The sequence below is a fragment of the Furipterus horrens genome, unplaced genomic scaffold (genome assembly GCF_987537825.1).
Source record: "Furipterus horrens unplaced genomic scaffold, mFurHor1.1.pri manual_scaffold_6, whole genome shotgun sequence".
Taxonomy (NCBI): Eukaryota; Metazoa; Chordata; class Mammalia; order Chiroptera; family Furipteridae; genus Furipterus; species Furipterus horrens.
The window spans coordinates 26,799,449-26,821,467 of record NW_028327176.1 but is presented as its reverse complement, the minus strand read 5'-3'; the positions used below and the strand labels follow the sequence as shown (position 1 = coordinate 26,821,467).

The 22,019-nt window shown below is 35.4% G+C and overlaps 1 protein-coding gene across 2 annotated transcripts in view; it reads right to left on the bottom strand.

Moving 5' to 3' along the window:
- Positions 1-22,019, bottom strand: part of MTA3 (metastasis associated 1 family member 3) — a 123,220-nt gene that overhangs the window by 48,227 nt on the left and 52,974 nt on the right. For both annotated transcript variants that reach the window (XM_090281210.1, XM_090281211.1), the window contains exons 5-8: positions 15,229-15,292; positions 11,681-11,798; positions 2,597-2,699; positions 350-449 (exon numbers count right to left, since the gene is read on the bottom strand). In XM_090281210.1, the coding sequence (XP_090137336.1) occupies positions 350-449; positions 2,597-2,699; positions 11,681-11,798; positions 15,229-15,292 (385 nt within the window). The remainder of the gene's footprint in view (positions 1-349; positions 450-2,596; positions 2,700-11,680; positions 11,799-15,228; positions 15,293-22,019) is intronic.

The following is a 22,019-nucleotide window of genomic DNA, read 5'->3' as shown; positions in this document are numbered from 1 at the left end:
ACTTCAATAGTAATGGTTTTAAGAGGTGGTCATGTTCAGTTAAAAAAAACTATAAGGCATTATATATGATCTACAACTATTTATGTACATATTGAATACATGAAAAAAATTCCAAAGTGAAAACAGATGGGTCAGAATGTTGAACTGTGTTCCCCAAAACATTTTTACCATTTTGTACCTACTCAATGAACAGTCGTTACTTGTCTCAGCTCCCACAAGTGTCCCCAGTTTACCAACCAGCCAAGCCAAATCAGTCGGAAAGCTCTCATGTCTACAACACTGCTATTTTGGCTTTAAAATTAAACAAGTAGCAGAAGAAAGAGCCCTGAAATTTCAAAAAGCATCTTACCAGGGTGATGTCTCGAGAAGCTGCAGCTGCGCTCATATGCAAACTAGGCTGCCTTACAGAACTGCTGCAATCAAGGGCTCGAGCGAATGTCCCAACAGCACTAAATAAATCACAAAAACAAAGAGGAAAAATCAAAGCTCTGCTATTTTTTTTAATATTTAAAGAAACACATTTGGTAGTGAATGAAAAATTGTAAAAGGAAAGTCAAACAAGTTCTTGAATGTTTGAAAATCAAGTATCACATAAAAAGTACTCTCTGCCTTGGCTGGTGCAGCCCAGTGGATTGAGTGCGAGCCTGCACACCAAAGGGTCGCCAGTTCGATTCCTGGTCGGGGCACATGCCTGGGCTGGTTGGGGTTGTGCGAGAGGCAACCACACATTAATGTTTCTCTCCCTCTCTTTCTCTCTCCTCCTCTATCTAAAAATAAACAAATAAAATCTTTAAAAGATAAAAAATAAAAGGGTTTTCTACAAAATTTAAGACTTAACAAGCCAATTTACTGCTACAATTAAGAAAAAGTAACTTGTGAGGCATAAAAAAAAGACATGAAGTAAACAATTTATATGCAATGTGCTCAAAAAAAATGAAAGGAGATTAGCTCAAGTTTGACTATTACTGCAAAGCAAGTTCTGACCCTTTTTTTGACCCAAATTTTGAAATCCCAGTAACATTTTCCCTTGAAATATAATCAATCTCTTTCTATTGGGACTCAATATAGAATAGATTTCCATTTTTATAAAATTCCCACAACACTGATTATCACCTAATGATATAGAAGGACTTCTAATATGTAAAGAACCCTAATTCAAGAGATAAAGCATGAAATGAAGGCTTGTTACTTGTCTATTTTTTAAACATCTTAGCTAAGACAGAGATTTTTTAAAATAATTTTAAATTTATTGATTTTAAAGAGTGGGGAGGGGGAGAAACACTGATTTGTTGTTCCAATTATTTATGCAATCATTGGTTGCTTTAAAAAAAATTCATTGATTTTTATCTTTAGAGAGAAGGGGAGGGAGGGAGAAAGAGCGGGAGAGAAACAGGAATGTGTGAGAGAAACACTGATCCGTTGCCTCTCGCAGGCCCTCAACAGGGACCTTTCATTCACAGGCCAGCACTCAATCCACTGGGCTGCACCAGCCAGGGCCATTGGTTGCCTTTAATATGTGCCCTGACTGGGATCAAACCTGTAACCTGTGGGTTTTCACACTGTAAAACTTCTGGTGGTATATGAAGTGGTATTTGATTGTGGTCTTAATGTATATTTAGAAGATTTTCCTAAACAAACTTAAAAAGACAGTAGATGCATCTTTTTGGTGCCTCTCATTCTGGCTTCAAGGAAAAAGGAAACACATGGCCCTTGGTAATCAAGGAAAAAACAGAATAATAATCAAATCTAAACTGTAGGAGGGAAGCCCTTCCCCCACAAAAAGCTGGAATTATCTCCTGGAGGGTGACCCCTTGTAGTATGGATTCCCTCATTAGTGAGTGTTCTAGGAACCCATCTGTATCTGTGTACCAGCTGGTGATATTGTGAGAGGCTACGTTCAGCTTCAGTGGATTTTTTTCCAAGACTGACGTGTTTGCGCATTTCATGACGGGTGATTTACGAGTGCACCTGCCCACACTGCGTTGAGTCTTCAGCAGTTTTTGACCAAAAAATGGCATGACCCTTGTGCCCCACCCACCCCCATTCACCAGATCTCTCCCCAAGAGATATTTTTGTTTCCCCTGATGAAAAATATCCTCAAAGGGAAACATTTTGTCGATGTGGAAGAGGTGAAACAAAAAATGGCAGAACCACTAAAAGGCATTAAAATCGATGAGTTCAAAAACTGTTTTGAGCAGTGGAAAAAATGTCTCAACAGGCGTATTTCATCAAATGGAGAATACTCTGAAGGTGACTGAAGTTCAAACATGTAAGAATATATAAGTTTTTATAAATTTTTTTTTTGGGGGTGGGGGGTCTCCTCTCATACACTATTGGGGAGGAGCCAATCAGTGGAACAGACAAAACTGAAGAATCACAAATAGAACTGAGTCACTGGTGGAAGCACTGGCCTGGAGACTCATACCGGTTACCTGTATTTTGAATTATTTAGTAGATTTTACACAATATTAGGCTTTCTTACATAACTAGAAAAAGAAAACTAAATCAACGAAGAAAATAGATCACAAAGAAATGAAACGTGTATAAATTTTTTACAGAAAGAAAAGATGTTTTGACACAGTAGTGTCATACTCACCGTGCTACAACTAAAAACTGGTCAATCTGTCGGTCTGTAAGTGGGCTATTTGGGTCCCAAACTTTAACTTCCAATTTTGACTGTTCCCTCTCATCTGATTCTCCTGTCCAAGAACAAAGGAAATGGAGCCTTATTACTCACAAGGAACATATACTGTCACACAGGACTGATGACTGTGGTAACCACCGCATTAAAAATGCATGGTACATGTTCATGGTTTTGGTATGTTTTTTCAGACAGCAGATGTTGAACAGAGAACACTTTGTAAAGTGAACATTGATAATAACACAATCAAACCATATGGTATTTTCACTTGTCATTAACATGTATTTCCTGAATACTTGTACGCATGAGGCACTAAGCCTTGTGCTAAGGGATACAAAGACCAAAAAGAAAGCACTCCTGCAGCAAGAACTATGATAAAACTTACACATAAATAGCTATGATACAAATGAAAAAAACAGATGTCAAAAGAGAGGTATAGTAGTGGCTATAAAGTTCCAAAGATTAGAGAAATCATTTCAGGCTAGCTAGGGACTGAGGTCATGAAGGAGGTGGCATTTCTGCTAAGAACTGAAAGGTATGAATGCACTGGCAGAAGAAAAGGACATTAAGATGAAGAAATGAGAACATGAACAAGGTCACGGGGCTTACAAATGTCATAGAAAATAGCTCATTTTGTCAGGAGTGCATTAAGCAGAATGAGAGGAGATAGCTCAGAGAAGTGGATTACGAACATGTTACTAAAGATGCCACAGCAATTTTCTGAACAGGGAGGTAATGAAAAGCCCTTGCCTTGTTAGTAGGGGAGTGACAAGACCAGAATCAAACTTGTCATCTCATGCTTAGCAATGGTATAAGTTTACTCTGAAGACACACCTGATAAAGACAGAGACGTGGATGGTATTGACAATGACAATAGCAAAGAGAAGACATAGGGATGTCAGTGACTGACAGACTGGAGGGGTGGCTTGGAGAACTACAGAGATAATGTCGGCATTAACAAAAAGAAGGAAACAAACAGGAGGTAGGGGCTGAGGAAAAGATTGACAATAATGCAGGATGCTTTGTTTTAGGAGTATCTCCCAAGCAGATACAACCATCAGGCAGAACTCAACGTGAGGACAAAAGATAGTAATGGAAAACAGACTTGGGAGTTGACTTCAATTTTAATTTATGGCTATGGATTTCCTATCAAGCTAGGGACTGGTTTTGGTTGGTTTTGCTTTTGAATCACTCCATCTATAATATCAGGCAGTGCCTTGCACTGACTTGACATATTATGAAGTTAAGCATCCCCTGACAAATCCAGGATACAAGCTTCTCATGTGTTCAGTCCTGGTTTAAGAAGCAAGCAGGTACAATGGCTCAAACAGAGAAAGGGGGTCGGAATCAGCAACTCTACCTGCAGTCTCCTAAGTCAGCCATTGCTGCCAGGTGGGGGGTACCTGGCTATCCTGCCCTTTGTTCAAAGGCAGATAACCAATAAAATGATCCAAATGTTAATCTTTACAAATCAAATAATATTATTATTATGAAAAGAATAATAAGAGAAAGGTTTAACTAACAGGATGAGATTATATAATATAGAGCAACAATAATCAATGTCATATGGCACAAAAAGAAACAATCTAAAGCACAGAAATAGACCAAATCATAGTAACTTATTTGGAAATATAAGTGTTATTATAATTACGTAACATTTATTTAGTGCTTACTATGTCTCAAGAACCCTTGACAGCAGGGTTTCTCAACTTCAGCACCACTGACACTTAGGGCCAAATACCAGTTTGTTGTCGGGGGCTGCCCTATGGATTACAAAGATGTTCAGCAGCATCCCTTGCCTATATTCACAGGATAGTAGTAGCATCTCCACCCCCTACGTCACCAACAGTGACAACCAAAAATGTCTGCAGACACTGTATAATGTGCCCTGCAGAATAAAACTGCCCCAGGGTTGAGAATTACTGTTCTACATGGTTGCGATCAATACCTACTTACACCTAAATATTATAGGCTGGTGTTTTTAATTTGGTTAACATCCACCACATTGTTGAAAAGCACATTCTGCAAAATCACACACTAAAAATAACAGTTTATGAAAAAGTAGGACAAAAATTTGAAAACATATAGAACTTGGTAACCAGAGCACTCAAAAAAAAAAAAAAAAAAGACCTGTAATAATCATAATAAAAATACTAACACAGCTAAATCATCACTGATATTTGTTTGCACCAAGCACAAAGGTCAGTCAATCCTTTATCTCCTTAAACCCTGGACTCATGCTTCCTCCACTGAGATATAGGTCACTGTGTACAGTTCCAACAAAATTAAAAATAGAGTTCAGGGTGCAGGTGGTTTTGAACACATGGGGAAGTATCTTCATAGCCCCTTCTTCTATAAGTTCAAGCTTCCCCATATAGTTTTTATTTTTTTAATTTTTCAATTACAATTTACTTTCAGTATTATTTTATATTGGTTTCAAGTGTACAGCCTAGTGATTAGACACCTACATAATTTTAACATAGTAGAAGGTGCTGCAGATTTTGAGGCCACTAAATCAGTCACTACTTGTACTACAGGAAGGCACTTCTCTAAAATTTCCATCTTTTTTTCTTAAACTCTCTATCTATGAGAATATGGCCTTCTCTGATTGTTGGAGAAAATCTCAGATGAATTAACCCAACTTCCACACTACACTGACATTTTCCTATTTACCAAGTGCCTATGAGCTAATATAAGTTATAGCAGCATAGACTATGCTACTTTAACTCTCAAAGACAGAGACCACCTGAAGTTCCCAAACACTGACAAGAGTTATTTAACTAGTAGCAGCAGACAGTAGTGATCAGGGGAGAAGCAACCAGAGTAGCTAACAGTAAGTGTTGATTTCTGCACTAAATGAATTCTTTTACCTGATCATCACGACATTATTATTTAGGATGGGGCAAAGTAGGTTTATAGTTGTTTGTATGGAAAATAATATATTAAGTAAAAGAGAATAATACAAGAATAAACTCTGCGTTTCATGTACTCACAACTGTATTAAACACTTTTTTCAAGGTTATTCAGCTAAAATATAGCACGGCCAGGTTTCACCCAAACTTCTGAATCCAGCCACTGTAGTTTAATAATTTAATTTTATTTTGTACTTTTTAACAGCTACAAAAAAAAAAAAAGAAAAACACCTTTTTTTTAAATCTCAGACATTTCTCATAGCAATTTTTTAAAATTATTTTATTGATTTATTTTTAGAGAGAGAGGGGAAAGGAGGAAAAGAAACATGGATGTACTAGAGATACATCGATCAGCTGCCTCTCATGCACCCCAACTAGGGACCTGGCCTACAACCAAGGCACATGCCCTAACTGGGAATCAAACCAGTGACCTTTTGGTTTTCAGGCCGGTGCTCAATCCACTGAGCTACACCAGCCAAGGTTAACAGTTATAAATTTTTATTTAATATATAAATAGGTTTCTTCCTTAAACTTTCAGTGTTACAGCATAGTGAATTAATAATGCAAAACTTTGCACATTATACTATCTTTTTCTATGGAAAATTCTCTAGGTGCTTTATTCAAACTCAATGAAAGATTTAAAATCTCAAAAAAACCTTTACCTTTCTTTGCAAACTTCATACCAATCTCTCCAGATACTCAAGAGTTTGTTAGAGCGTGGGAAGTCATAAATGAATTTTAAAATTCTAAAGTCACAAAAAGATTTACTCACTAGCAAGACAAATGCCACAACAATGTCTTAGAAGCCATCAAGACACATTCACGAAGAATGTAACCCTGTAATAAACTGGCATGGTGCTGATGTTGCCACCTACTCAGGATATTAATTCAAGTTCTGCCACCCATGACAATGCAAACTGGAATCTGGCCACTGGTCAAAATGTACCCACTCAAGAATATCAAAGGTCATAAACCTCTGTTCTTAAATATGATGTTTTCTACTGTTTAATTTCCCTAGAGACAGGCACTGGCTAAGTATGGAGGCTTCTGTAATGGCCATGGCCATGATTTGCAAGTGTGGTTTAAATACTGGTACACCTATTTGCAGTCCTACATCCTCTCCCCTGAAAATGTATTAATTAGAAAAAAGAAAGGGTTATTTAAATCTTATATCTAATTGACTGCCTGATTATAAGTGAAAAGAAACATTTTTTTAAAGTTTATTTATCTTTATTTTTAGAGGGAGGGGAAGGAAGGGAGGAAGAGGAAGAGAGACATCGATGTGCAAGAGATACATCAGATACAGTTGCCTCTCACAGGCTCCCAACCAGGGATCTGGCCCAGAACCCAGGCATGTACCCCAACCGGGAATCGAACCGGCAACCTTTTGGTTCACAGGCTGGCACTCAATCCACTGAGCCACACCAGCCAGGGCAAGAAGCATTTTTTATATGCTAAATACTCTAGGATGAAATAAAGAGTCTAAAATGACTTATTCAATTATAATGAAAAATATGGTGTTTTTCTTCATTAAAGTTGAATACTTACAAATAAAGCCAACAAATATAAACTTAAAAACAAGCTTAACAAGTAATATATAAAATATATGTGACGAAATCTATTGTTTATTTAAAAAAAACTCCTACCCCGAAAACAGCCTTGAACAAAAGAGCAAGATATCCCTCGTTTCTGAATAAGATGTTTCAATATCATCAAAATGTCTGCTCTCCTCAAAATAATTTAAAAATTAACTGTAATTCCAATAAAAAGAGGAAGGAAGGTTTTTTGTTTTTTTTCCCCCTGGTGTTAATTCAAACTGATAACAAAACTCATTTCAAATAATGAGGTAGGGACTAGTCTCACCAGGTATTAACACATACTCAAAGCCTCTACAATTAAAACAGTGAGTTACTAGAAGAGGAACAAATAGATCCGTGGAACAGAACAGAAATGTCAAAAACAGACCCACATAGGCCCTGGCTGGTATGGCTCAGTGGATTGAGCGCTGGCCTATGAACCAAAGGGTTGCTGGTTTAATTCCCAGTCAGGGCACACGCCTAGGTTGACGGCCAGGTCCCCAGTTGGGGACACATGAGACACAACCATATATTGATGTTTCTAAAAATAAATTAAAAAGAAAAAGAAAAAAAAAAGACCCACGTACTGCTCAATATTATAAAATGATCAATCACTTCCCAAAGTACTATATAATATTAACAATTTCAATCAGAATCCTAATAAATCTAGAAGAGAAGAAATTGACAAATTGATGACAAACTTCGACAGTAAGAAAAAAATCTGAGATGAGACCTCTCCACTAAGAAATTTTAAGGAACAGTAATAAAAAACTGGCCCTACTATAAAACATTTGATAAGAGATAGGTAAAATAAACTTGGATCTCTAACACATGAAACTGCATGGAATATACTTTAACGGATCTCTACTTGTGCAGCAGTCTGGGAGGATATGTTAAGGTAATAACAGTGGTTAATAGTGAGTTAGAAGGGATGATCTGAGGTACCACTACTTTAGTTTCCAGTATAATTGCATATCTTCCACAATTTCTATTGCAATAAATAATTTTTAAGATAAAAAAATGGGAAGTGAAGAGAATACAGTTGTGCCCCTTGGTTATGCTATGATACAAAAGGACTTCATCATAAGTACTTCTAATTGCAAAGTTTATTTGGGGATTTTGACTGTGTAATGAAGAGGTGGGATTCTAAGAGGTGTAAAGTACTAAACAGCAGCCTTCAACTTGTAACTGAATCCTAAGGTTCCCTAGGGCATCTTAAGAGACTTAATGGGGCCTTCTCCCCCCACCTCACCCACAAATACCTAAGTTTTCTCATATCATTTAAGGTCACATTGTGTAACATTTCATTTAAAGAAAGGGTTCTATTGCCTAAAGTTTGTAGACCACTCACCCACAAGACTATCAAGAGAAACATTATGTTAAAGACAATTAATACTCATTAATGAATCCTAAGACCTATTATATTAGTGAACATTTAGTCACATTTTCCAAATACAAAGAATGCCTTTGTCAGATAGCTAGCATAACTCCCCCAAAGCCAGAAACTGTTAAAGATCATTCTTCTTACCTAAAAGTATTATAGAATAAGTTATTGCCCTTTCTATATTATTTTGTTTCCTAAAATATTATTTTTTAAAAAATTCTTAGCTAGGTAGAGATATTCTTTCCAAATTCTATCACTCTAACTAGATTTGTTTTTCAGGAGCAAATACTACAGTTAAACAGTTTTTCAGATAATTGAGAACTTGTGAGGTTGCATGATCTGATTTTTCTGCCCACTGCTAATTGAAACAGCTCAGCTTCATTACTTTGTTCAGCATTTATCTTTACATGAGCAATACACAACAACTTCTAGACTTTTTAAATGCCTAGGCATATGCTCAGTATTCCAGAGAGAATCACATAATCAATGATGCAGGTAGTAAAAAATTTTTAAAGTGAAATAATAAAAACAGCATAAAAGTACATGAACAACAGGTATGCACAGTTTGAAGGCAAGATCAGGGTTCAGGGAGGAACAACGGGCAGCTGAGGGGGTGTCAGACCTGGGCTAGGTGCCTGTACACAAAAGCACTTGGCCTGGCACAGATGGGCTTGTCTTCAAACTACCTCACTCGGAGCACATACATTTGTCAAAAACTCACAGATCTGTACACTAAAAACGATGAAATGTACTATCAACATATAAATTATACCTTAATTAAAACAGGGAAAAGACACACCTATTAAAAAAAATACCTGGAAGACAATTTGACGGTCCGTAAAAATTTCAAACACATGTGCCCTATGATTTATCAATAGCACGTTTAGAAACATATTTTCCAGTTATATCCATAGTATAACATTATCCATTATACTCACTGCAGAACTATTTGTAAAATTTAAAAATCAAGTGTTTTTTTAAATAATAAATATTTAGTGAACACGGGTACAGTGATATAGTTATGTCTATATCAAACATTAAGGACTATAAACATCCAAAATTATTTCTGGAAGGCAAGTTGATTGCACAGATCAGAATGTGAATACGTATTGCGGAATTTTAAAAAATATTATATTTAATTATTTATCGTAGATTTTTCGCTATATCGCAGGATTTTGCGGCACTGTTTACGTATATTGTTAAAGTTACATAGGTTTAAGAGTGTAGAATATGTTTAAGAACATAAGTAGTGTTTATAGAAGTGTGGAAAAGGTTAATAAGGGAGTGGGAAAGGTTAATAAGGGACCGGAAATGGTTTATAAGTGTGGGGGAAGGGTTTATAAAGCCTTTTAAATACTAAAATAAATGTAAGGTTCCTACTTCGTGGATTTTCACCTATTGCGGGGGTCTAAAATGCAATACCCGCGATAAGTGAGGGAATACTGTAAAATGCACTCTCTCAGCCGTAATAAATTGATTTATAGTCTATTCAAAAATACATCCAATGAACATTTGAATACAGGCACAACATCCTGTTCTGCAAGCTTAATCAGTATTGACTGACCTTTCCTGGTATTTAAGTTCATGAAAATGCAGACGCCTGTGGCCTGGCGTTATTCACAGCCACCCCGCCTACCCACCACTGACATCAACGTGTACTACGGTCCACAAACTCTATCCTGAGTTAACTGTTGATTTAACTTTTCTGCAAACATTTTCTAGCAGTAAGGCAAGCTAGAGAAAACCACCTATGGAAGAGCTCATATGCCTTAATAATCAGAGGGCAGAAACCAAAGTGGAGGTCTTTCTGTGAATAATGCAAATCATAAAGGCCCTAAAGGAAAGATGAATACCTAAACTTCTGTATGACAAAAAAGTAAGTAATTTTCTTAATAATAAGGGGGTGGAGGATGTTTGCAATACCTGTAGACAAAAGACAAATACTTTTGTATTTGTTTACTTTTAATATTCAAAGAACTCCTACTAATACATAAAAACATAGATAACCAAGTAGAAAATGCACAAGAAACTTACAGAAGGGCTACAGACAATAAAGCAAGCCTAATCTCAAATTCTAAATATTTTTAAATGATAACAATGAGATACCAAAATGCAGACATGAAAAATGAAGGGGAAAAACATCTCTCATAATCAGTGTTGCTAAATGCATCTGGTTCTTTCATTTATAACTTAATAACAGTTTTTTTGAATGGCAAGGAAACATTTTCAATATCTAAAATGTATATACCATTTCATTTCCAAGAGGTGATGCTTGAAAAATATTTACACAGCCTAATTACATGTATAGATTTTCTAACAGTATCATTTGTAATGACAAAAAATCTAAACCTCTAGAAGTCTACCAACAGGGGATCGGAAAATGAATCACCATACTCTGCACAGGGACCAGTAGAGTGACTCTACTCATGCAGGAAGGTGCTAAAGATACACTGTTAACTGAAAGAAGCAGCTGCAATATAACAAGTACAACCTGCCACTGCACAGGGACCAGTCCTGGATGGAATATCAGCCAAAGTGTGAACAAAACAAACATACCCCATCTAATCAGAGTAATTAAATGTGGGTGTGGAATCAAGGAGGGAAGGGGATGACATTCATTTCCTGTGTTATACATGTCCCTATTTTGTGTTTTACTGTTTAATAGTAAAAATGTTTTACTTTTGAAATCAGTTATAATGAAAAAATATATATATGTCTTGCTAGGAAGATGTTTTTAAATTGCAAAGCTTTGAATCTCTCTGGCACATAAACTACCTGGATCAGTCAAAATCCCCACCAGAATGTAACTGTTCCCTGGATTCCAGGGCCTCCTCAGAGAGTTGGCATAAGGGGCACCCGGGGTCTCAAGGCTTGAATGCACCACATACAAATGCAATTTCAACACCACCCGTGTTCCTAAATTTGTTCTTAAAAAATAAAAGAAAGAAAGAAAGCCAAAAATTTCAACAAAATGGAAAATCAAAAATGAATCATGGATTAAATGAATTATTGTCCCGTGCTATATTTTGCATTTCTAAAATTGGATGAACTCATACCTTTTAAACTTTAGCCTAAAAGTTGTTTCTCCCATACGAGGAAAACAATATTTGAGTTTCAAGATATGGTGTATGTTTTCACAGGACTTGAAACTCAAAGGAAAACATACCTTCTGAGAGCATTTCTGGAATGTCTGCTTGATATCTAGGTCCCACTCTGATTTCACCTTTGTCAGCTAATAGTGTTTTCACGGAGGGGTCATAGACCAATGAGTAGAAAAAGCTATCCTGAAAGAAAATGACAGAATATCTAGGTAAGCTTTTTATAAAACAATAAACCCAACGTCACAATAATGAAACCATAAAACTTCACAGAGTGTATAAAATTTCATTTTGGTGAATAAATTCATAACTGTTTAAGGAAAACATGAAGTTGCTGTCATTATGTACAAAAGTGTAATATTAAATCAAGCCAAAACAAATACCTTACAATAAAAGTAGTTTATTAAGATTTATTTTTTGTTTTAGTCTAAAAGAAAACCATTTAATTGCTCTAAAACAGGGTTTTGAAAAGCAAGCAAAGTGAACCCATAGATCAAAGGTAAGACACCTAAAATCACGTAATTATTTAAAACTCTGAAACCCACACTAAACACTATGAATGCCTTCATAGACACCAGGCAGTTACTTTTGGGTTGTCCATCATCCACATTACCCTGGCTGGTTTGGCTCAGTGGATTGAGCGTCGGCCTGCGAGCTAAGTGTCGCTGGTTCGATCTTCCAGTCAGGGCACATCAGAGAAGGAAAACTCTGACTCCAAAAAACCTCCGCTGCCTTGCGGCATACCTCTTCAGGGGAAAGGCTAAGGGAGTAAACCCCGACAGAAAATCCGGAGCCGGAGTCCCTAAGGCGGTTCGACGTTGTAGTCAACACCGGCAACTCCTGCGGCGCACCTGAAGCCAAGCTGTATTGACTCCGTCTTTCCCTTGGACCCTTCAGCTGCGAAGAGAGGGGGGGTCTGCTGCATGGGCAACAGCAGACCCTCCATATCACCCTGCCCAGGCTCTGTAGCTTCAGCTTCACTGGAGAAGACACTCCAGCGTCATCGCAAGATGTCGATTTAACACGGGAGGAGACAGATACCGTGTCACTCCCGAGTCGGACTGCACAACCATTCTCGGCGGTGCAGATAGACTCTTAAGAAGCTACACCATCGTCTCTCGAGACGGACAGCTGCCGACACGACATACATCCACATTAAATAAACATCTATCAGTTACAAGTCTGCAGTTCTCCTTTAAATCTGAAGCATCTGTATGTATATATAGATAGGTATATAAACATAAACTATAGATACCATCACCACAAGCACACCCATCTAACTATCCGTGGTCCCTTAAAATGCAAAAGAGCCCTAGTGGATAAAATGACTGGGATACTAGTCCTTTGCTGAATTCCGCATAACCAATGGAGGCCATGTGAATCAGTAAAGTCTTGTCCCTGCTTTCCACTACGATTCTGAGGGTCACCTACTGCATAACTCTCTGTATTCTATACTGAGAGGGCCTATCCTTATCATCAGAACTTTACCAAGACCCAACCAAGCAAGCTGCAAATAAAAGAGATAATCTGTCAGATCATAAAGCTTTCTCCTTTCAAGGTCTTAGGGACTGTGATAACGGGAAAGAAAGCCAGACAAGAAAACAGCCATTCTGCAGTGTTTTAATCATGGGTCCCTGTCAGGAGAAAACATTAAACAGTAAAACTGTTCAAAAGTCACACCATTATGTGACAATTTATGCATGTAAAAAAAATGCTATCTAAGGAAAAGAAAAAGTTGCAGAATGTATAAAACAACCTGTTTAATAGGCTGGGGAATGAGGAGCAGGGAGGACGCTCAGTACAGAATCAGAGTTGTTGATTCTTTTGTTTTTTTATGACCAGAGCAATAAAGAATGTAAATAGATAACTAATGCTATTGCCACTGGCTCACCATCAGCTTTAAAAGCAGAGATACTTCAGGTCACTTTTAGTCTAAAATGTTAGTGCTGTATTCCACAAAAATAAGATTTGCCATACTTTACCGTAAAATGAAATGAAATGATTATGTAGAGCCACATAAGTTGCTTAGATCCCTTAGTTATATATGTACTGATATGGGAAAATATTCAAAATGTGTTTAATTAAAATAGAAATTGCAAAAAAAGGAGGAGAAAAGTGTTCTAAGAATTGCTGAATCAGCCAATTTCAAGAACAGAGTTACAAAGTAAAACATTATAATTAGAAAGTTCACTTTGAGTTACCATTTTCAAATATGCCAAATTCAGTATTTTAACAGGACTAAAAAATTTCCAAGGACAATCTTATAATGGTTAAAGTAGCAAATCTAAATTACAAGTGTTTTTCAAATTGTATAAAGAGTGTGATATAAGCAGTTTTATTTTTCCTAAACTGCTGCTTTTGCCACCCCCCCAAAAAAAGAAGGGAAAAGAAAGTTTCCTTAAATACACTGCCAGAGGTCAGTTCCTATCTCAAAGATTGATTAAAGACTAAGTGGTGACAAAACAAGTGTAGAGAAAAAAATCCTAAAGCTCTTTGCAAATTTTCACCTAGTACAGTCCTTAGTGTATCCAAGTTGCTGACAATAACTTAGAAGGCAAAAAAAATGTCATTTAAAAAAAAATTCCACTCAACAGCCAAATATACCCATAAAATACACTGAAACATACTGTTTCCCCTTTTATTCCTGCCTCTGTACTAACTTCTAGCATTATCATTATCCATATTATTATCAACCATTCTGTTGGACAGACTGACAACAAACCCGAGTACCTTCTTTTCTAAATTTCACAAGCGTTAAGTTTTAAGGACTATAAGCCTTTTTTCCTGCCTTGAGTATTTATTTCCTTTCATTTTTCTTTATTAGGGTTTCTAATGTTCTACGTATTTTTATCTACCTTTTCGGTTATGATTTCTTCATTTGAGATAGGACGATACTTAAGTATGATAAAAAATATGTCCCTTTAATTCTTTTTTAAAAAACACATATATATAATAAAGGCTTGGGAAAAACAAAAACACCATGAAACTATAGAGGTTAAATACTTTAGTATCATCAACAGTAAAAGATTTTCCCCATAATACAAATGCTAATAAGTCATATAAAACTGTGCATAACATGGAGTACTCTGTTTATAAGCATTTCCTCCCTTTACTGAAGCACATGCTCTAATTCAACTTGCTAAAAAGTGTTAAAATGTTTTTTGTTGATATTTACAGGAAAAAATATTTTTCATTGACAAAGTTTACTAGGATCCAAGGAAAGAAATCAGACCACCAACGGTAAAAATCTCATCTGGAAAGAGTCTAAAGTTATTTATTAAACAAACAAACAAAACAGGGAGGAGGACCAATTACAGTGAGGTCACTTTTTCATAAAGCCAAAAATATTTCTTCTACTACCAGCTAAATCATGCGCTATACTTTAAAAAGCTTTTCATTACCAACTGAAGAGAGACAGACACAGGAGTTTTTGTCAACTTTTGTCTCAATTAACCAGAAAAATAAAAGTATCCAAATGCATTCTAGTCATTATACTTCTACTACTATCCTGCTATGGTGGTGCAATAATTTGGTACAAAAATAAATAAGTTCACAGGTACGGGCTTCATGTGAAATAAAAGAGAAAAAACACAAAACAAGTATAACTGTGAATTACCTCTTTATCAAGATATGACAATACTGACTCTGTCTCATTCAGAAGGGCAACACTGCATTTCCCCCTGTTAAAAAAGGGAAAAACGGAATAAATATAAATATTTAAGAAAGGCTACTTCACCTTCACAGTGATGATGTATACTATACAAAGGAATATTCAAAATGTAAAGTCGGTATTAAGAATTCAAATGGCAGTTAGGAATATATATAAATGTATCTACAAGGAATATATTAACATATATATATATATATTTTTATATATAATCCTTTACAATCCTGGGGTTGCATAACCTAAAACAAAAGACTGTCCTTATAGACATTTATTGAGAGGCTAACCTGAGGAAGAAACTGTTAGGCAGTAAAACCTTACAACACAAAGCACTTTATAGTTATTTCCTAATTATTCAAGGGAAAAAAATGAAAACTTCAGATTAAGTCCATTTCTGATTCTATAATTTGTAAATAGAGGTGATTTTATATTTTCCAAAGACATTATGTAAACCATGAAAACCAGTGCCTAAATATAATCTTCAGATTTTTAAAGAAGCCACTACATATTAAAACCTAAAAGTAATACACATTCATATCAGAATGAACTAACTTACCTATATAGAAATTGCTCTAAAGAATAGTTAAAATTTAAACACAAGGAACTTCTACAGAGCAAGGGGCAAACTAAAGATCTACAGTCATGCATGGACCTTGACGTCTGATGGCAATTATCTTTGATCCTAAGCCTGGGAATGTGTTTGGAAATTGATGCCGATTAAAAAGGGCTTATCTAAACTTGAGAAAAAAGTAAGGTTATCCAAGTAGAAGCATTTATTACAAGCACTTTTAAAATTATCTTCACTAACTTGAAAACTTCAATATAGCTACAAATTTGACAGGAGAATTTTGAGACTATTCAAGTTATAGATATTGGTCAGGGTTCACACAAATTTTCTAAATGTCATAATGTTTTTTGATTTTCTAAACAAAAGTCAGAAGTTGCTCCCCACAAAATAACAAGCAACACTGAACACATCACATATGCATTAAATGCGAAGAGCTGTTGCTGGTTGGATTATCAGAATGAAAAACAATTCATCACAGGGATATAAAGTACAGCACAAAGAATACAGTCAATAATATTGTAATAACTATGTACGATGCCAGGTGGGTACCGGAGATACCATAGGGATCACTTTGTCAAGTATATGATTGTCTAACCACTAAGCTGTACACCTGAAACCAATACCAAATAATATTGACTGTAAACTGTAATTGAAAAATAAAATAAAATAAAAATTCAAAGGAAAAAATTACCAGAGGCAAAAATACCAAAAGTAAAATACTAATACATAGGTAAAAAATAATTATAGTTCTCTAAACATTTTGCAACACTATATTCCTCAAATTAAAAAAAAAAAAAAATCCCCTCATAAAAACATCTTATTCTGGTAATTACCTTAGGTTAATTTCACTTCAAAAGATTTCTCTGAGAGCATATGGTATTTCCATATTATCCAATCTCTATTTTGGTTACCAAGAGTTACAAAGGTTTTCTGTTTTTCTATTTTTATTTTATTCGTGCATGTTACTGAAGCAAAAAAATTAAATTATTTCCTCAGTACACATAACAACACTCAAACGTCAACAATTACCTGACATACTCTTACACAAGACAGAATTATGAGCAAGGAAACTGGTCTGTTGCTGTTAGCACATCTCCAGCTGCCACAGAACTCTATGACCTGTGAATATGTGCTCACACATGTAGCAAGCTTAAGTAATAAATGAGGTTTCCAAAAGTAAGTTCCATTTTTTTTTGCCTCAAAAACAGCTAACAAAGCAATATTTCTAACATTTAATACTTAATCACCTAGAAGAAATAAAACATTTTTTTTAAGTTCTCAAAAACTGGGATCTTTTTTAATGGGAGGAGCAAAAGCTGCTGAATGTTATTTTAATAAATCCCACTTTCTTTGTCATCTGAATTTTAAATATTGACACTGAAAATTCATATAAAAAATATAGCACACTTAAAAGTCTCCTCCATGCTCTCTGAAATGACAAGCGAATTTAAACAAATCATTAAACCATTATTTTCATAATTATATTAGGAGATTTATAAAAACACTGGTTATACTGTTTTAGAGGCACATAATTTAAAAATCAATAGAATATTTCAGCCAATCTAAAATATAAATTATTTGGGGGAATGTAGCTTTTATGCAAAGATGAAAGAATAATAGGTGATTTTAGTTTTTGAATTTTCTTTACTGTAGGTATATTGTACTTTTCCCCAAATTAAAAATGAAAATTGAACACTTGAAATTTTCATGTACATATATTAATAGCTAACAAAGCAGGAAGTTGAGTCAAAATTATTTTATGAAGTAAATATGATTATGTAATTAACACATGTACTACCTGCCAAGAGTTGCTGATAAACGTAGTTTAAAATGAGATTTAAAGTGTTGGCTTCTTTTATGCTGAACAAATATTGGAACACAGATAAACACATGAAAAATTTTAAGCAAACTCCAAAGTAAAGTAACTAATATCAAATTCTGAATATAAATATAGATTTATGCTGAATCACAAGCAATAATCCTAATTGTTCTCTTCCACACGACTTTAATGCTTAAAGAATAAAGATATCCAAGTATGATGGTAAAATATACCATAGACCATAACACAAAGAAAGAACACTCAGGCCCATATAATTATTCACGCTGCTTTTCTACAGGGAACCACACAAAAGCAAGGAATATCTATAGAAATAACACACTTTCCCACAGATCATTCAAAAAGTTCTTTAAAATATATTGTTTTATTAGAGACTGCAGGAACAGAGAGATGTGTGAATAAATAATTATGACACAGCACGGTCCTATGTTTAATGGCAGATGATCAGCTTATTATTGGCTTAACAGGATGCCAGTATAATCTCATAGAGTCAACACCACATATAAAAGTGTGCATACAGGTTCTGTTTCTTTTATCTAAAAATCTCACCAATTTGGGTAAGTGAAAAAGAGAAAGTTTAAATTAGCATCCATTTCGACTCTGCCTCAAGAATTTCCTTCAGTTTCATACAAGTCCAGCTTGTAGAATGGTCAGAACTCACTATCCCTGCTTGGAAAAATGTAAATTTCTTAGTGCCACACCTGACTGAATGAATCCAAGTATCTTGGGAAAAACATCAAGGAATCTACTTGATTAACAAGCATCACCAGGTAAACCTTAGGCACACTGAACTTGGAATACCACTACTACAGATGCAGAGTCTGCCTTTAAACTGTCCTTGTTCAATGAAAGCCATTATTTCTTCATTTAAAAAAGGCATTTTCCTCATTGGCCTTATGAGTCTTATATTTTCTCTGGATTCTGAAGATATTTTTCATATAAAAAACCATGCTAGATTCTCTAATTGGGAATTCGATGAACAAGACAGTTTTATACAGCATTGCATACATTAAATACAATACAATGAATTTAAATTCTAAGATCCAACATGCTTTCAGAAAATTAATCTGTCTGCAGCAACACTGTAAAACAGGACAAAAGGAAAGATTCAAAATTCTGAAGGAAATTATTTCTAAACAAGAATTATATGCCTAAATAAATCTCCACCCAACTGTGAAAAAGATTTTCAGATAAGTCAGGACTAAACATTTTTTTACATTTTAGAAGACTAATGAAAAGAAAAAAGGCAAAACAATTATTATACTCTAAGGAAAACAAAAGGTTGTATGGGGAAGAGTACCCGAGGGATATTTACATGGTTATAATACAAATCGATGTTTCCCCTCTCTTTCAAATCAATAAATAAAATTTAAAAAAAAACAAAAAAATAAAACACACTTTATAGCCCTGGCTGATGTGCCTTTGTGGATTGAGTGCCGGCTTGCAAACAAAGTCGCCAGGTGATTCCCAGTCAGGGCACATGCCTGGGTTGTGGGCCAGGTCCCCAGTTGTGGGTATGCAGGAGGCAACCAATCAATGTATCTCTTGCAAATCGATGTTCCTCTCCCTCTCTTTCTCCCTACCTTCCCCTCTCTCTAAAAATAAATAAATTAAATTAAACAAAACTTTATAAAATTTAAAGTATAAGGGGGGATTCTAATTAGATAAAGTACATAGATTTGTATAAACACACACACACACACACACACAGTTTTCTCAACCTTAACGTTATTGACATTTGGAGCCAGATGTTCTTTGTTGTGGGGCTCTCCTGGATGGGTAGGATATTTAGGTAGCATCCCTGGCCTCCATCTCCCCTACTGGATGACAGTAGTATCCTCACACCTAGTTGTCACTACCAAAACTGCCCAGACTTTGCTAAACGTCCCCCAGGAGACAAAACTGCCCTTGGTTAAGAACTATTGCACTATTTCACTATAGAGTTGTTGAACCAAGGTTTTCTTAACTCTATCTTAGTAACTAACATTTAAGGACTGCCTATGTTAATTGAAAGAATATGATTTTATGCATCAGTTTATAGATTATAAAAAGGAGAAGTAGGACAAAGAAGAAAAAAGAATCTGGAAACCTTTTAAGTATCTCTATTCAAAGATATATTTTCTATTTTTTTTTTTTAAGATTTTATTTATTTTTAGAGAGAGGGGAAGGGAGAAAGAGAGGGAGAGAAACATCAATGTGCGGCCGCCCCCCACATGCCCGCAACGGGGAAACTGGCCCACAACCCAGGCATGTGCCCTGACCAGAAACCGAACCAGTGACCACTTGATTCACAGGCTGGCACTCAATCCACTGAGCCGCACCAGCCAGGGCCAAAGATAGATATATGTTCTATTGTTAATATTGCTTTAAAAGATATTAAGAAGTAAAAATTAAAGTAGACCCTTCCTCCCTCCAAAAAAGAAAGAAAACAAAACAAACCACCACCATCAACAACAACAAACTGGAATATCTGTTTAAGTAGGTAAGGCAGAGGAATAAAAAGCCAAAAAGAGAAGGGTGGACTTCGTGTGGATTTTGTGAAGAAAAATGACAAGTAGCGTTTTGGAAAGATCAGATCATCCTGTCTGTGGCACATGAAGAGTATCGAAGGGTTAAGACTTTAATCCATGATTCTAACGATTTGATAAAAATATGAAACAGTCAATGAGTAATTCAAGGGGGAAAAATCCTTCTCTTGGTACCACTTTTCCCTTTTAGAGCTAGGAGAAAGTGAAATGCCCAAAAAGTAATCAGGTACATACTAGGAAGTTCCCCTTCTCCAGAACAGAGTGATGATGATTTGTTTTAATTGCCAGGAAAATCACAAGAAATCACAGGCATTTCCACAACCATGTGGAATACCAGTACTAGGGACAGTATGCAGCTGTACTTTCACCTAGTCCAGGGCTTTTCTACATTGTGGTTTTGGTTGGAGAAAGACACTTCAACCCATAGGGTACACACTGGTCATTTCAAGGGCAAGATTATATAGTATAAACGTAACATTTTTTAAAAAGTGGCTATAAACATCTAGACTTTAAAATGTTAAAATGTGATATGATTTTTCCCCACTTACTGTATTTTCCCTCTAGTTCTTCTACTAGCACTCCCATGAGCCTAAGCACAGTGAATAATTCACTTCCTTAGGTTAAATTCATTTCTTAAGTAGCACTAGGTATAGTCATCAATACTGCCCTATAAGCTAATTCAACTTTTGTTTACAAACACCAAAAAAAAATTTTAAATCTAACATCTCAAAATAAAAATACTGACATAATGAAACTGAGGAAGAAAACTGCTTTAATAAGAATTTTTTAAAGATTCGATCCCAAATAAGTTCCTTTAACATTAGTAGCCAACTGAGACTACTAATTTAAGTGAAGTTCTATTTTACTAATATATACTTAAATAAGTTAGTGTTTTTCAATCAACTCATGTTTTTTAAAAATTGTTTTCTCTGAAGATAACAAAAAATAGGTCTCAACAAACACATCATAAGCTAATTCACAAATTATAAAGCCTTTCAGTTGAATCTCCCTGCTTAGACCAATACAGAGATATGAATACAAAATTCAAAAAGCATAATTAGGGCATTTTCATATACTTTACTTGGTATAATTTATTTTATACATATCCTCACAATCACACATGTGTGAACGGACCCACGTACAAGTTTATTATTTTTCATAGCAAAAGACTAAAATGAACCACATATCCATCGATAAGGATTAAATTAGAAAATAAATAAATAAATAAATGCAGGATAAAGCAAAAGGAAATTTATGATTTATAGTCGTATGTGAAAGTTTATTCTTATATTATTTCTTATTATTATGTTATTTTCCATACAAACAATTGTAAACCTACACTTCTACCCCACCTTGTATGGAACAGCCATAGCAACGAATGAGGTAAATCTCCCACAATATTTCATTTACAAAGCACAACATCAAAGTACCATAATTTACTCCACAGACACAAACACATACACATCTCACTGCTTCTATATACATCAAAATAGTATAGTATTTGTTTTCTGGAAATATATAGAACATTCAAAAGAAACAACAGATCCAAAAGAAACAACAGACCCAAAATGGAGTCACCTATGAAAAACCCCACTAAGACTTAATATTTAACCTACCTGCAGTTTCAGTCTCTCCTGAAGAGTAGAGTTTTCAACCAATCAGTCTGGAATTTTCTGATCACACCAATGAGGTAATCTGCGTAATAAAACTTCCTGCCTTCCCCTAATGCAAGGTGACTGACCTTAGAGAACTCGTCCCAGTGGCAATGGCGAATGTAGCTCAGCCCTGGTTCAGAAAACCCACAGGCGCA